The following is a 16,750-nucleotide window of genomic DNA, read 5'->3' on the forward strand; positions in this document are numbered from 1 at the left end:
TGTGCAGGTATAAAACATGTAAAAATAGTAAAAAGGTGCTCCTGGGATCAATCGGGATGACACATCTATAGAACAAAGCGGAGATCCGGGCACACTTAAAGGAGGAAAACTTTATTCAACCGACATGTTTCGACCTATATGGTCTTCATCAAGGCTGCATTTGGTTACTAACTCTCCATCATTTAGATGAGGACCACCACCTGGAACCCCCTGAAGTATACCACTGGTTTAAAAACATGTAGAAAAGACTGGCAGTGGCCTAGTATTGACTCTTGAGCCAATTGATCGCCATGGCAATTGGCAACCCCAGCCTAGGCCTGTGTGAATTCCCTACACCTGCTAAATCCCCCAACCCTATCTTGATTGGAGTCAGTCTCCACTTTCCACACTCAGGTCTTATGGTATGGGATCATATTCATGCCATACTTAAGACCTTGTCAATGCTGTTTAACTATTTTGAGTGGTTAAACAGCATCGGCTACATACACCTCCAAGTCTTAAGTTAAGACCTGGGCTGGTCACAAAATAGTCACTCTCCAGCCACTCAGTCATGCAGCTACACACACATCCCAGGGACACTTTGGTAGGCCTATAGCCCTGTCTATTTGGATGACAATATAGCCTTTGCAACAGATATTATTAAAACAATAATCGATTTTGATCCTATCACTTAAGTCACAAGAGATTCAACTCTGTTTTGCCAAGATGGAGGGACAACAACATGTTATCTTCTAACCATGAGCTTATCTTGTGGAGCTCTGTCTTCCTGTAGCCTAGTTAATATTTAATAAAAAGAAAGGATACTCCCTTGAGGGACCAAATTGATATTCATACAGAAGAGGTTGTGATGTCAGATGACTGTGAATGTGTTCGTATATAATCATTTCTGTTATTAGTTTTCTGAAATAAAACAGTAGGCCTATAGTTTATGTGCCAGGCAGTGGCTGTCATACAAACATACAAAACAATTATTACTTGACTAAGTAGAACATTCGTTTTTTTTTGTCTAAAAATCAGAAGTCAGATCAACATATGGAATGAATTATGTACAGCCATATATGGAGCGTATGTGTACAGGGTTTGATGAGGTCAGATCAACATATGAAATGTCAGAACAGGTCAGCTCCATATATGGAGATCTAAGGGTTTGAGGTCAGATGTAGAGTTGCTGGCCAATATTGATGACATCAGGGATCTCCATATATGGGCTTAAATGATGACATAAGAGTTTCTGGCCAATATTAATGACATCAGGGATCTCCATATATGGGCATTCCCATACAGTATATTGGCTTAAGTTAATATTGAGGACATCAGGGAGATCCATCCTTGATGATGTTACGTGATGTCACATGGCATGACCATATATGGAAGCCTGGGGTGACGGACGGACAGACTGACAGGAATGCGGTGACAATTGCCAAAACTGTAATCCTGGGTGCTACTCTCCCTCTGCCAACCTGGGGAGAGCCCTGAACTAAGCTCATATGCTTCCTTCAATGCATTAGGAGTGAGCAGGCCGCTTATCACTGACAGGCAGGAGTTTCCCCGGTAGGATGTAGCGCATGGACGGAACATGCTTTGGCGTGTTCCAATCCTTTTATCGCTGCAGGTATCATCATACCTGATTGGCGACTATAAATAAAATTAAGCTTTGACCCAAAAGTGAATCATCACTTCAGGCAGCCTACTGATCATTCACAACAAGACAAGCATGCATGCTGGCAAGGTTCCAGTCAGTCATTTTCAATCTAAATTAAATATCTTTTGTTTAACCTGATTACAGGTTTCCGCAATGATCTCAACATTTAACACAAATAATCTGAAATCTGTCTGTTATTTCCATCTCTACCATAGCTTTTTTGCCTGGTGAAAGAGATCAGTGAACACAAGACTGGCATTTTGGATCTAACCAAAAATTATGAGGGGAAAAAAGGATATTGAAAAGTTCTATTAGATATGCATAGAATGTGTGTGAAATATATGAAACCTACATTATACAGTTCCATCACCAGCCCTGGGCTTTCCCAATTAGAGTTGGACTGCAAGGTTTTCTCTATGGGAACGAGGTCACCTTCCCGGGGTGTGTTTCCGATTGCTGTTGGCTGCCTAGCCGGACAAATGAAGCAATTAATGTCTGCCTGGCACAAATCTCCTGGATCAAACTCGACATTGAGCCTTCAGATCTTCAGAGTAGAAACTTAAGGCAGCGAATGCTTTGTTCCAATTTAACAAGCCCTAACAAGCCATTATGCAAAATAGGCCCAATTGCAAGGAATATGACCTAAATGTATATACAATTTATTAAAACTGTAGAATGAGTTATTTGGAAACAGGATGGTTGGCACTTTTCTGAAAGTACCCATACGATGCCCCTCAGCCATGCAAGTTTACAGAGATCAGGTTAGTTTAAAGGATCTTTGCTCTAGCATGAGAAAACCAGTCAAAATTCAGATGTAAAGTCTTGTTTCTGAAAAGAAAAGAGTATACCACTTTCATTCCAACTGGGCTTGAGACCGCCAATCCTTTATTTAATCTCTGCAACAACTCTGAACGATGCAGGTTCATAACATGGCTGCCATGGCAACACACAGTGAGAGAGAGGGATGGATGTTGTGTTCTCTCACGACTGGCCCTGAACAGCTCAGCCTGGCTGTCAATCACAATAAAGCACACCACCCACTATGTCCTAGGCAGCCGCTGTGGCGTTTTAATGCTAAGCAACATATCAAAACTCTGTCAATTAAATACGGCAACTTAAAAATAGAGATAGCAGCTAAAACTCGAAGGAAAACAAACATTATTTCTCATTTTCTTTTTTTTACATTTGTTCATTTATATACCGGTAGCTACAACAACTGACATTTCTCTGGCCTTTTCTGATAAATAGGTTTTACACCGATGTCTCTTTGCCCGTAAGCCACTCAATGCAAAATAAAAAATAAAAACTGATTTAAAACAATGTAAAAATACAAAATAGCATCTTCCTGTATCATTCTGGCTGCAGCCAGTCACTGCATGTTGGCATTATGGATAGTTTCAAAATCAATTGGTTTGTTTTGCTACAGTTAGTGCAACACCATCAATTCCCTCCAAACCAAAGCCCCATTTATCTCAGAAAGTGAAAATGTGAAGAGCGGATTAATACAAGAAAAACTATAAATAAATAAATACATCATGCTGTCTCATAAAAAAGCAGTCAGAGCAGCTTAACTCTCTGGAGGGACAACTTGATTAAGAACAACATACTTTATGAAGTAGTTACCTCTGAATGATGACTATTTATGTGACACAGCTGTATGCTGAATTAATTCCTGTAAAGTTCATGTGTCATCATGAGATATGTTCAATGTGTTTCTGTGCAGGATTCTCCCCAAACTTCAGAACAATGACACTGCATGCTCAAAAATGCTTTCGAACCAGCCAACTTTACAATTGATATTGAATAGATAAAATTGTTGATGTAACCCAAGGACCACGTAGTCAAAAGATGGTGGGGAGAATCCTGGTAAATAAGATGGACAGAAAGTTGGATAGCACCGTTGGCTGTCCGGCTTGCCAGTGCTGGAACCCTGTCATCTCCATTGCTGTTAATCTCAGACAGACAAGCGTGCATGGGGGTTTGCCTTACCCGGCTGAACTAGCATGGCCAGTGGCCACGCTCTCAAAACGGATCATAAAGTATCGAGTTAGAAGAACTCCGGTCCATCCAGGCAAGTCTGGGTTTAGTGTCCTCCACTAGAGTTTGTGTTGCTAGTCTGTATGACAAAGTCATAATGTAGTGCATGTGGACAGCCAAAGAGGTGTATAAAAGGAAAGGGGGGATGACAATCATGAGCAGGTGAGGGAGAGACGAGGAAGACTGAGAGGGAGGGAGGAAGGGGGTGGGAAAGGCGGAGAGATGGTGATTTTGAGGGAAAAATAAGTACTCAGTACTCCTCTTCGTCTCCCTTTGCCCCCTCTTCAACCTCCTCATCATCCGGTGGTGCGAAGCCATCCTGCCAAGAAAGGTCAAGGGTCACTATATGATATAATCATGTATGTACACAGTAAAATCCAGAGTGTTAATTTAGAGGACCATACACTGGTAGTGGGGACTACCTTTTTTGCGGAGCCTGGGTTTCGATGGACACTGATGGGACACTTGATGTACAGCGCCGGCTACTACTAGTAGGGCGAGGTTATATACCCTCACAAAAACTATGCCTAAACCTAACCTCAGTAAAACTATGCCTAAACCTAACCTCAGTAAAACTATGCCTAAACCTAACCTGTAAAACAAGCGTCCCCTCAGCAATTATCGACCCCCAGGCTCCGCAAAAAAGACTCTCCCACTGGTAGTGTTGCCCGTTTATCCCACTGAATATGACTCACACCACTTGGCATGATTACCGACTACCAATTTCCAAAGCATGATTGTTTGTTCGATTTGTACGGAATTCCGTTAATTTCAGAATTAGAATGAAACTCAACTTGCATTTGTTTGCTTAAATTGGCTTGAGATGGGTAATCACATATACTAAATAATATCATTCTGCTTCATCAGTTACGTTACCACTGAAGTTGAATGCATTATTGTACGATTGCACTGTTTGTACGATGCTCTATACATTTACCTCAGCAATATCACAAACTATTATTACATGCTTGCTAATGAGTACATAAATATATTACACAGAGTATGTGTTTTATTAAGTTGTTATGTATGCATTTTACCTCTGTGGCGTAGAGTACGTCCAGGATTTTGCTGAGTATGGGGCCGACTGGACTACTTTCATGTTCCTGACAGATCAGCTCAATATCTCTCAGTTTGCCGAAGTAGAAATCCCTCTCCTTCTCCAGGCCGTCTACACTCAGCTTCAGATCCAACAGCTACACCCAGTAGCAATAAAAACACAAACAAAATAGTAGTATCGCTGCATAAAACAGTAGAACAGAAACAGGGAGCGGCAGGTCAAACATCAGAAAGGAGCACAGATCTCAGTGGATGTGTCAGTCGTGGGCTGTAGCCGGCCCGTCAGGACAAGTCATCATGAGTAAAGCTGACTTTACCCAATATTCTCTTCATGGGTGGTTTTCAAATTCACTCTGAGGGCACCAAAGAAGTCTGAGACTCTGAGTATTCTCTTGTCGTTAAAACGCATGGTGTTTGGATGTTCACATTTACAAACATTCCAAAAATGTTCGAGGACAAGTTTATGTCAAACAACAGTGGTTGTGGTTTTTTGGAGATCTAGATCGCATTATCAAGCACATAGTTATTAGCACTAGTATAGCTATAATTAGTTTATACCACAGCACTGAAAAATAACAGACCACCTAGGGCAAATACATAATTATGATTAGAGGAGAACATAGATAGATTTTCTTTAATACTGTAAATGTGAACAGACGTGTAGAATTGAGCTAAAGCCAGAAATATGTTCACACCATATGTAATTCATGTAAGTGGTCTTTTTTTGTATTTGGCGACACCTAGTGACAAATGTGTTAATTAAACTACATTTAATTAATTACATGTAACATACTACTACCATATAATATATTATACTGTATATTATGGCAGTTATGGAAAGTTTATCCTAGTACGAGAATAACAATTTACTCTGATAATGAGAAATTAACCCAACTACAGTTCCAGGAGGCAACTGGAGCAGAAGCCTGTAGCACCCACTACACATCAGGCGGTAATTTTCTTATAGCGGACTTGACCACAGTGCATTATCCCTGATATACAGTATTCTACTTAACAAAATAGACAAGCTATAAATTGTTGTTTTCAGACAATGCAATGTTATACTGTAGATTGAGCTTTGATAGTCATCTTTACACTCTGGCTAATGCAATTCTCCTTTGTCAATTGGAGAATAATTCTGTGCTCTGCAGCACACAGCTGATTCCACAGAAGCGTCAGTGGTGGTGGACCTATATTTTATTAATTGCCTCTTTTTTCCCCCTTTTATTTTGCAATGTATTATTCTTTTACAGTATAAGTTTTAGTTGTTTTTTTAACCCCTTTTTGGATTATCTGCTTTAAAACACATTTTCCTCAAGTTTAATGGCGGTAAACTATGAAATATTGCTGAACCATTTTGAACAAGTTATTCTGGGCTGGGCCCCAGTTTGACTGATGCCATACAGACTAATTTGTAGTACCTGATGATTGAGTTCTAACATCTCGGCGTCTCCTCCGTTTCGGGTGACATTGGGCGTTGTCCTGCGGATTTGGGTGGTTATTTGCCTTTGGGGCGGGGGGACAGTCTTGGGTGCTGTGGGAGATGTTCTCACGGGTCCTGGAAGCGCGCGCGCGCGCGCACACACACACACACACACACACACACACACACACACACACACACACACACACACACACACACACACACACACACACACACACACACACACACACACACACACACGTAAACACAAGTTTACATGTCCAGTCTAAAGGTGTGTTTACTGAAATTTTAAACCATTATGCATTTTTGGGTGTACTTTTTAATGAGTTTCATTCTAGTAAGCCTTGCCTCAGGTTTGGAATTGATTCCACTGGTGAAAAACATTTCTATGATCATCTGATCATCATACTTTCTTTAACCTCGTTCCACATGCAAAACCTACTATATCCTGAATGAAATGAATGGTGGAAGGAACCACTAGAACGTTAACTACTCTATTATGACAAAACAATATAAACCATTAAAATAATATCTGATATACGTCTGTCTAATGCCGGTGTTTCAAAGACTTTTCAGTCTTACTTTACTCATCCACAACAAACACTAAACCTCGTTTTAACACTCCGATTGCCTGGGGTTATTTAATCCATTAAATCATAGCGCCCGGCGATTTATAGTAGTGGAGCACTTTTACCGACGGACCAGATGTTATCCCGGATGTGGCTGTAGCAGCAAAATGTAGCCAAAACACACAACGGGAGGTACAGTATGATTAAATATACTGCGACTAGCGACGGGACCGCGGTGGGCTGTCTAAGACATGATCTTTTCTTAGAATTGGACGGGATGATTTAGATCAAGAGTTATTAACATTTTAAGATTTTCGGTCTCGTCAGCAAAACAGGGGGGGGGAACATTTTCGATGACGTCCCACTGTTACGCAACATCGAATGTAGCGCAACAGGCACTCCCAGGCTGTGGAGCGATGCGATCGGTTTTGATATCAATAACCTCTTTTTGATTCGTTTTTTTTACTTCGTCCTGGGCGCTGGGTGTTACTAATTGAAAGGACGGTGAACTTTGTCCTGGGCGATCGGGGTGTTAACAAACACACCAATGAGATCAGTCTGAACTGGATTGCTTCATGCCAAAACAAACGCCACGCCATAGCACAAAACAAAGGCACTTCTAGTTGAACCACAAAACAAGATCAATGGAGTTATACACATTTGCATCGATCAAATTACTACACAGAAGGAGAATAGGATGGCATGGCATATACTGTACGTAGACAGAGGGGCACACAGTACACACAAGCAGGCTTTACAGAATGAAACTGAGACACACAGAAAGAGAGAGAGAAGGAGACGCTAGACATCAACACAATACGTGCGGTGCTGCTCAAATGTCACAATATTCCACAGGGCATGTCATTTGCCAGAGGCAACACGTATTGTGCTGAGGCACTGCGGGAGTGAGCACACACACGCAAATTCCGGAAGTGGAATTTTACCTGGGCGGGAGGAAGGTCTTTTGGGTTTGTGCAAAGTGGGTTCACCTGGGTTGAGGGGGCGGGGGTGGGGGTGGAGCAGCAGTTGCATGATGAATGACGTGAAAGCAGTGGAAATGGGAGTTTATGAGTTCACATGCCTGACAAGTATCTTGTGTGTGTGTCCATTACCTGGGTGAGGCGGTGGCGGCGTTCCCTCTTGGCCCTGACGCATCAGTTGCGGGTCGTACTCCTTCCCATCGTAGTTGGCATCGAAGAACTTCTTGAACCACTGAATGAACTCAAAGTTATCCTGAAACTTCCCCTTCACCAGTCTTTCCACAGGAATTATCTGCAGAGATTGAGAGAGAGGGAGACGAGACAGGACAGAGTGGGGGAAGTGGATATAAACAATAACATCGTTTGATTGTGATGCGTTGTAGCATAAGAAGCGACTCCTGAGCAGTGGTGTCATGCTCGTTGAATGCAGTACCACGCCGTGGTACCAAAACAATGGTGACGTGCAGTGCACGTGCAGGTTCGGAACGGAGCGGTGTATGTGTACCCACTGGTCTAGGTTTACTGGCGGTGGGCACCCAATATAGGCTTAGGCTATCAGCTGTTCTGTGCAGCATGCGCACATGTAGGCAGTAGGCACGTGTGTGCGAGTGCACTTGCGTGCGCGTGATGTGCCGTGGTCCGAAAAAAGAAATCGCCATTACACGGTACCACTGCTCCTGAGTCGTAGCTACTGTATGTATCAAAGACAGGGGCCATTACTACTAGAAAACTGACTGTATATAGTTCACTTATTTGACTTATTTTCTGGAGGTTTTTGTCGCATTCGCAAGCCAATATTTTGATGACCGGGTCAAGACAGATTCAGGACTCCTCATGTGAATCTGTCGGTAACTGTCATTACAATGCGTAGAGCTAGAGATACATTAGGAATGTATGGAGCACCACCATAAGAGGAGGCCTGAAGGAGAGTGAATCCCCTCTTTTGCCGATGGGTTCGCAGATTGGTCAGTAGGACTCCGCCGGTCATCAAATTATTGGCTTCGGAATGCGACAAAGAAGCCTCCTGTCAGCATTTGTGTAGGATGTAAGTGAAATAGCAGAGTTGTAATAGGAGTAATACGTACAGAATAATTTGTTTTCCCCATAAGATTACCCATTGATTTTACTAATATTCCAAACTACCAGGAGTAACTATTTTAATTTAAAACATCTATGGTGAAACTTGAAAAATGTAGAAGTGCAAAGTTTATCACAACTGTAGCTTGTGAGAGAGAGAGAGAGAGAGAGAGAGAGAGAAGGGGAATATGGTCTCACCTTATCCACATTCATTCTCTTGAAGGAGGCCTGTAACACTTTGAAATTGTGTATATATTCATGTTCCAACTTAGCGTTAAACTTGACTTTCTTTAACAAAATGCACCCAGGAAACAGCATGTCCATGAACTGGCAGTAGGCACCACCTGTAACAAACAAATGTGTCACTATTATTTACCCACTTAAGCTTGACACCGGAATATGACATTTGAGCTTGTACTGTAGGTTCACTATTGTCGCTGCACAACACTGGCATTTGCAATAGATAAATTAAGCATAAAGACCTATTTTTCACCTATAACGACATGTCCAATATAATGTGGTTAAATATTGTGCAATTACAATACATTTTATTTGGTTTATTTTCAATATTTTACCATGTTACGTCCAGCCGTATTAGTATTTGGTAGTTTAAGTTAGAGGTTTAATTATAAGATTTTTTTTTGTACTTTCTTTGTACTGTTTTTTTTTTGTATTATTCTGTAATTGTTTCCTGTGTTCTGAGGTTGAGAGTTGAGGCCTGTTGATTGCCAAATTGACAGACTAGACTGGTAGCCTGGGATCCGGTCGGGAGCGAAAATAACTTTACGTCATATTAGTCACTGGTTGTAGACAGTCCAGGTGACCGTCCGGAACCAAAGGTGCCGACATCACCAAAATAATTCCCTGCGATCAAGGACATCATAACTTTAGGGCCTACCCAATAAAACCCTTGATGCGGCGGTATAGTTTATCTTATAGAAATAATTTGTTTGCTCATTCCATCCATAGATAATTCCATCTTTCATTTCAAGTGGTGCCGAAAAACCAGAACCACCAAAGCTGATCCACCATGTTTTTCTGTTTGTTTGTATTTCTCAGTATGATATGAACTTTATTTATATGTAGTTGTGGCCTAGACCAAATCATGCGTCGGAAAGCCAGCCTGGTAATCTGGTATCATGAACAAGACAGTACAGAGGACTGTTCAGCTTTGGCTCTGCTGCCAATCGCAGCAGAATCGGCAACCTGTTAGATTAGGTTCTGTTAGTTAGATTAGGTTTTCGTATTTACAATTTATCAATGATTTTGTAATTATATTATTTCTTTCTATTATTTATATTTATTTTGATTGTAACAAATATATGTTCAATTTTATGTTTTATGTTGCATCCCCTAACCCTAGACTAGGGTCGTAACATACCTGTACCGAGCTGTTCTATCTTGGTGTAGGTGAGCTGCAGAGAGTCATTGACCCAGGCCAGCATGTCATGACGACTCAAATTATCTATGGTCATAGACGTGGAGTAGACATTCACCGCCATCCTCCTTCTGCAAACACACACACACACACACACACACACACACACACACACACACACACACACAGTTTATAACAATCTGAGAAAGGCTTTTTTTGCGGGGACTTTGTGGGCATGTAAACACAAGTTCAAATTGCGTTGGCTTGTGTCTGTGGCATGTGATGTTTTAGCTTAAGCTCATCATAACCCACGCTCAATGTCTTGTACACATGCAGTGTCATGTGCGCAACTGTGACATACTGTCCTCATTTGGACTCAAACGGGAGTGTATGATAGGAAGCCTACGTATGTAAACGCCAGTGTGAAAAACGTTCATTATTTATGGTTAGACCAAAGACATGTTAAGACAACTGTTGATTAATCCAGTGATTCCCAACCTGTGTGCCGTTTGAAATGGCCAGGTGTGCCGTTTGATTTGAACAAAAGTAGCCTCGGAAACCCAGGAAGAAAAGTAACCCCGACGGCCGAACCTCCCCCGATAGAAATGTATACTGGGCTGCCTGCCCATCCCCACCAGTCTAACGACCCTCGGCCATAGAAATGCTAATGTATGGCTTTGTTTACATGGGGACATCACCTACTCTCCTGGCACGTACTGTATAAAAAAAACCCCACCGCAATACCTCTGCGCGTTCCAGCCTGCTTTTTGCTGTTGACCTACAAGCCCACACTGTGTTGCAAAAGCGGCAGTGATGGGCTTACAAATCGCCAGGGCGGAGCTACATACAGCAACTCCACTCAGTCCACTGTATGTTGAGAAGTAACGGCAGACGACTCGACACAAGAGAGAAGCAGAGTAGCCAGGTGCACTGCCAGGTCCTTCATGTTTCATAATAACGATCACTGTCATACCATAAATGTATAATTATACGTTTCTCAAACGTAACTTTCAAGTGAACGTTATGGGAACTTTAGGGAGAAGTATTTCTTGCCTGACTGCCGTTTACAAACATGTGTGATTCAGCGTGTCCAGATTGCGACCGACACGGGCACACACACAACACAGACAAAGTCAGAAAGTGACTTTCTGTGTGTGCAATGTGCACTGCATGTACTCAAACTTTGTTGATCATGCATGACGTGATGAAAGCATTGGTAGGTCAGGAAATAAAACATAAATATGAAAAATATTTTTGTTAAATATACAGTATAAAACTTGTGTAATGTATACATTGTAGCAGCTGTGTGGTGGTGTGTGTGTATATATATATATATATATATATATATATATACACACTTTACCCCCCCGTATATCTAGGTGTGCCCTGGGATTTTTTGGCTATGAAAAGTGTGCCCTGGCAGAAAAAAAGTTGGGAAACACTGGATTAATCATCAACACACATACAGTGTGCGCACACACGCACGCACACAGTCTCACACACACACTCTAAGTACTTACTTGTGTTGGGTGTGTTTAATTTATTATAGCTGGCTGAGTTGTGTGGTGGTCCACCTAAGATCTGGAGGGGAAAATAAAAATAACATGGAATATCAATGACTCAAGCTTACTTTATAGAACATATATCAAGATTTATTTCTGTAATGCACAGAGTGACACACACACACACACAGCAACAGCAGTTAGGGATTCAATTTCAAAGCCCTGCTCGAAGGATTTTCAGTAGTTACTACTGTACGAAACAGATGTAATACCAGCCGTCCCCCATTCACTAGCTCATTAACCTCTATCTCAGCTAATCTGCTGTGTCAATTGGTGCACGTCAGTGAATCTCATTGTATGCCATTGTATGCCATACACAGCTGCAGTTTGTGCTGAATGCCTGAGATTGGGAGAAACAGCGAAACACCAGACCAGACCACATCCTAAGGACTCAAAGCTCTCAACAGGATGTTGGGAATGGATTTAAAAGAAAAAGCCAGCACGTATCTCCAGAGCTCAACATTAGCATTAATCAAATGTGAGTTTTTTGTTTTGTTTTGGGCATTTATTGATAATCCACAGTGAAGTGAGACAGGAAACAGGGAGAGATAGTCAGGGAGTAGTTAGGGGGTGACATGCAACAAAGGTCCGCCAGGCTTGGGAAACGAACCCAGGACTCACTGTCAGGTATCACCTATGTGGTACGCACCTTAACCACTCGGCTATGGGCGCCCGAGTGCTAGCCAGTTTTGACCGTACAATAGATGTATGTCACCCTTACATGTTACTTTGGTAGGTGACCACCTGCTGTTCAGTCTTCTTCATTACCTGATTGTGTCACACACAACAAAGGAAGTCAGATTATTCATTATTTATTCATTATTATTTATTTATTCAAATGGTAATTAAGTAGGCATTACACTTCATGTAATACCTACTTTTGTACAGTAATCTGTAGGCAAACGCAGAGTGACTTTGTTTAACAGAATTGTTCTACAACTGGACAAAGTCTGCCTGTTTGTATATTAAGACAGGACTAATTCATCATTAGACAATACATGGGTCAGGGTCTGGTAGACATCCTGTGTGTCTGGATCCCTAATAGCCTGACCTGAACCATCCTAGCCATGGTTCACATGTCATGATTATGACAGTCATGTTTCAGGGCTAGGACGATGAAACAGCGGAATCCCACTCTCATCTCTGGAACATTCTTTAGACTTTAGAGTACAGTGGGAGTAGTAGACCTTCAAACCATGACATCACTTGTTACTATCTCCCTTCCTCTCAGATGTCTTATATAGCTTATATTTTCGCATCTAAAATACCTCTCTCATACAGGTCAAAGGAAGAGCTAATTCGTATATACATTTTTGGGGTTTAAGTTATTGTCCATTACCAGTGAGTCTGCATTATTATTGTGCATTAATCACTTAACCCCGGCCCATAGGGTCCAGTCCTTTCCCCTCAAATCTCTTCACCTAAAATAACTGGTCTACTTTGGCTCACAACTTGTGGGCTTGGCTATTTTCACCTAATGTTCGTCTAAGAATAGGCACTCTAGTAGGGTTCATGGGGTTAACAGTCGAGACCGGTGGCGATAATTAACCCCGGCCCTCAACATAATAACAAGATTCACCCTCACATATAACAGTAGTCCGTAGACCCAATATCCACGGTGGTTGTGTGTAAGCTGTACAGCCCAACATGCGGGACACATTGGTGATTTGGTGGTAGTAGTACTGGTTTTGACGTTAGGGACGCAGCCGCTCATAGTGCGACATGCCCACTGATGGTGGTAATGCTAGCAATAGCAACACACGCTAACTAGCTAACTAGCTTCCAATATGACATGGCAGGCACATGCTGCACAAGCAGAGACTCATATTGTATTGTCAAGTTGCACCTTTATTGGCTTTGTAAATTGTAATGCACCCCAAGTGAATTCAGAAAGGGTACTTATTATTATCCCCCACGTTACCCCCCTCTGGAGGCCTTTGAAATACTACACAGACTCACAGCTACCCCCACACACACGTACACAAACCGCTACACCCCCCACACACACCCATGCGATGGGACATGTCATTATTATGAAGTCTACGTTTCCCCATTAATACCGTTATTCAGCAGCCGAGCCTTTATTAATCTTAAGCGTCAATCGTGAGCTATATGTATGTAGATATAATAGACGTTAGTTTGTTTTGAATGAATATTACTTACTGTTGTGTCGACAGACAAATACAATGGTCCTTTATATATCAGCAGTCAGTCCCGTTGTTTGCGATGATAAGCCAGCCAGCCAGCCCGTTGCCACAGAGCCCGTCTGTTCCAGAACAGAAGCAAGCAAGATTGCGCGAGATTGCCATTCAACCCCGCGGCTGCCTGCGCGCATGCGTGGCGCAGTTGCAAGCGTTTCACATTTTATTTTGTGAAGCAGATGACCCAGCAACCGCCATGCTGGCTCTAATTTGAACCTGTGGGTTGTTGGTTAGGTGTCCTCGTCTGACTGTTTCTATCTTTGACAGTCTGCCTCTTGTTAGGTGGTTATGTAGGCCTATGTGTCCTGGTCTGTTAACCTGACTTGAATGTCTCTTGTATGTTGTATAACAGTGATTCTCACACATTTAAATTTCCAGGACACCCACTTAATTGAAATTAAAATGTGTGAGAATCACTGTTATACAACATACAAGAGACATTCAAGTCAGGAGGACCACTTTGATATGAATTAGGCCATGGGTCTACTCTACACTGTAGGCCTGTATGTAATCCTTGTTAATTAAACTCTAAAGGTGTACAAATGGAAATGGAACCACATTTAGATCTATTCATACTTTCACAGCCTGTCCATTTGGTTACTAACAATTACTGTCAAGCCTTTAACAGGGCCCAGGGGACACCCTGGAACAACCCCCCCCCCCAGGACCCAACATTGAAAACCTGTTTTTATAGACTAAATTTATATCATAGGCCTATACGTTTGCTGTGCAATAAAGATTACTGCAACCGAAGAACAAGCGACACCCAGCATCAAGCTTAATGCCAAATACAACATTTAGTCCGGAAAGGAATGCACTGCAGTTGTTTGTTTTTAAATGAAATACTTTCCCATCACTCTACTCCATTGTGCATTAGCACCCCCCCCCCCCTCTCTCTACAACCTGTGAAATGTTAGTTACTACCTTTATACAACCTTTTTCTTGTACCTGCAGGTTAATTCAAACATCTTATGACATTTCTGCTTGTTTTATTAGATTAGATCAGTGAGAAATATGGGATGACATGTAAAGATAGTGAAACAAATACAAACCAATGATATAGGTAGGGGATACTATAAACCTTGATTGGTTAGCCCCCTGAACTGAAGAAGCATGTTTGATATTGGCTCTATAACTGAAATACCGGTTTTCAAAAGGTGGCATACCTGTGTCTTGTTCCAGTTAATTTTACCATAGCTTTGTTGGCTCCAGTTCAAGCAGGTTTGAACTGGAAACAGTTGTTAGTTCAAGCAGTGTCATTGATTATTCATCAGGCCTCCTGTGATAATGAAAAAAGCATGCTACACTTATTTTTAGCCACTTTAGCCAAGCATGTCAGTTCATGTAGTTATTTTATTTCCCAATCAAAAACCTTGAGATAGGAACTAGAAAAAGTGGCCCTCAGAGCACAGGTCTCCGCCAGGTCAGGTAGGTTATTGTGGGCCAGCAATGTTCGGAATGCATTGGCCTCCTGGTGACCCTAAAATGGGCATGTGTTAACCTGTGTGAACTCCAGGGAGTGTGTGTTTCACGTAGATCGGTGCCGGAGATTAGCTGTTCACAGACGGACACACATGGACGGAAATGCGTCCGGACAGGGTGCAAAACATAGTTTCGGCCATGGGCTTGATGGAGACAAAATTGAGCACATAAACTCTTGCACTTTTAGTAGCACAAGCAACACAATGAGACAATCTCAAGACTTGGCTTTTTTAACCTTTATTGTTCATTCTTGTGGTAAGAAACAAGCAGCCATTTATAGATTCAACAGGTTCACTTTTCAACACAAGAATCTACGGACACACAGCCACTGACCAGTCACAGTGCCTTCAAAACAACTAAACCATCCAACAATAAAATAAACTAATGCCATAGGAAGTAATCATTAAAAAACAGCACCAGTTGTTAAACCTGTGGCAAACCATTGTACTCCTCCAATCTCCACACAATACTCGTCGTGTATGGGTTTTGGTGTGGCACAGGTGATTCACATTGGCACAGATATTCTTTGAACTAAAAAATAAAATCCTTAATATATAACACAGATAAGGAGACATATTGTATAAATATAACACTGTTAGACAGGAATGGGAGACATCATTAGTCATGGAGAGTTTGGAGAGTCATGGTTTTCAGTCTGTGCAGTTCAGTCTATCTGCCGCCTTGTAGAGACACGTCACACACCGGTTCCTTTACCTTTAGCAATTACAGATGGCTGATTACAGAATCCACAGGAATACTTATATAATGCTTATTAACATAATCAAGTTAGCATTAGTTACAGTACATTGGATTACGCATCCTGCTTGAAAATGAATTTACATACTGTCTGTAATTTTATTGAAGATTAGTATAATCATTTGGATGGTTAAGCAGTAGTAATAATCTGTCTGTGAAATATCTGCAAAGGGAGTTTGTCTTTTAAGCAATCAAAACGGTTGCTATTCTTTTTAAATTTTTCAAATTTTTAATCCCATGATTTTCCGCAATCCATTATTTCACCCAGTGTCAACTGGGCGCTATGCTCCCTCTGCCAGCCTGGGGAGAGCTTCTTTCTATGCATAAGGAGTCCAAGTCACTTCTTTTCACCTGACAGGAGGTCCTGTCAGGTTTCCCGGGTTTGGACCTAGCACATGGAAGGAACACGTTATTCCAACCAGTTCCTTTCCCCGCATCAGGCGCCCCCGGCTGGCCAGGGGGCGCCTGGTTAGTGGTTACTAACTAACCCAGACCTTCTAGTTGTGAGTGAGGCTCCATAAAAACGGTTGCTATTCTTTGCAGTAGAGCTCACTGAAATTCTGTCA

At 41.8% G+C, this 16,750-nt stretch overlaps 1 protein-coding gene across 4 annotated transcripts; it reads right to left on the reverse strand.

The window, feature by feature from the left end:
• Nucleotides 1–3,782: 3,782 nt before the first annotated feature.
• LOC310876753 (microtubule-associated protein RP/EB family member 3-like) lies at nucleotides 3,783–14,043 on the reverse strand. Of its 4 annotated transcripts, XM_083790393.1 has the most exons (10): nucleotides 13,909–14,002; nucleotides 12,467–12,513; nucleotides 11,704–11,764; nucleotides 10,187–10,314; nucleotides 9,004–9,149; nucleotides 7,861–8,020; nucleotides 7,693–7,737; nucleotides 6,157–6,293; nucleotides 4,717–4,872; nucleotides 3,783–3,998 (listed from the first exon to the last, which is right to left on the reverse strand). In XM_083790393.1, exons 4-10 carry the CDS (start codon nucleotides 10,305–10,307, stop codon nucleotides 3,930–3,932), a joined length of 834 nt encoding a protein of 277 aa, XP_083646519.1. In that variant the 5' UTR covers nucleotides 10,308–10,314; nucleotides 11,704–11,764; nucleotides 12,467–12,513; nucleotides 13,909–14,002; the 3' UTR covers nucleotides 3,783–3,929. The 4 variants fall into 4 exon arrangements, with proteins under 4 accessions (XP_083646519.1, XP_083646518.1, XP_083646520.1 ...); XM_083790392.1 differs by lacking the exon at nucleotides 12,467–12,513 and having other exon boundaries at nucleotides 13,909–14,043; XM_083790394.1 differs by lacking the exon at nucleotides 13,909–14,002 and having other exon boundaries at nucleotides 12,395–12,477.
• Between the last annotated feature and the right edge of the window lie 2,707 nt (nucleotides 14,044–16,750).

Source organism: Protomyctophum parallelum (genome assembly GCF_964188405.1).
Source record: "Protomyctophum parallelum genome assembly, chromosome: 19".
In the NCBI taxonomy this organism is placed as follows: Eukaryota; Metazoa; Chordata; class Actinopteri; order Myctophiformes; family Myctophidae; genus Protomyctophum; species Protomyctophum parallelum.

Excerpts from the sequence above, each read along its gene's own strand:
- LOC310876753 (XM_083790392.1), bottom strand. The coding sequence starts at position 10,307 with ATGGCGGTGAATGTCTACTCCACGTCTATGACCATAGATAATTTGAGT. Across the intron at positions 7,738-7,860 it reads GCCGCCACCGCCTCACCCAG|GTGAACCCACTTTGCACAAA; the intron begins GTAATGGACACA and ends CCCTCAACCCAG. Across the intron at positions 6,294-7,692 it reads AAGACCTTCCTCCCGCCCAG|GACCCGTGAGAACATCTCCC; the intron begins GTAAAATTCCAC and ends GCGCGCTTCCAG.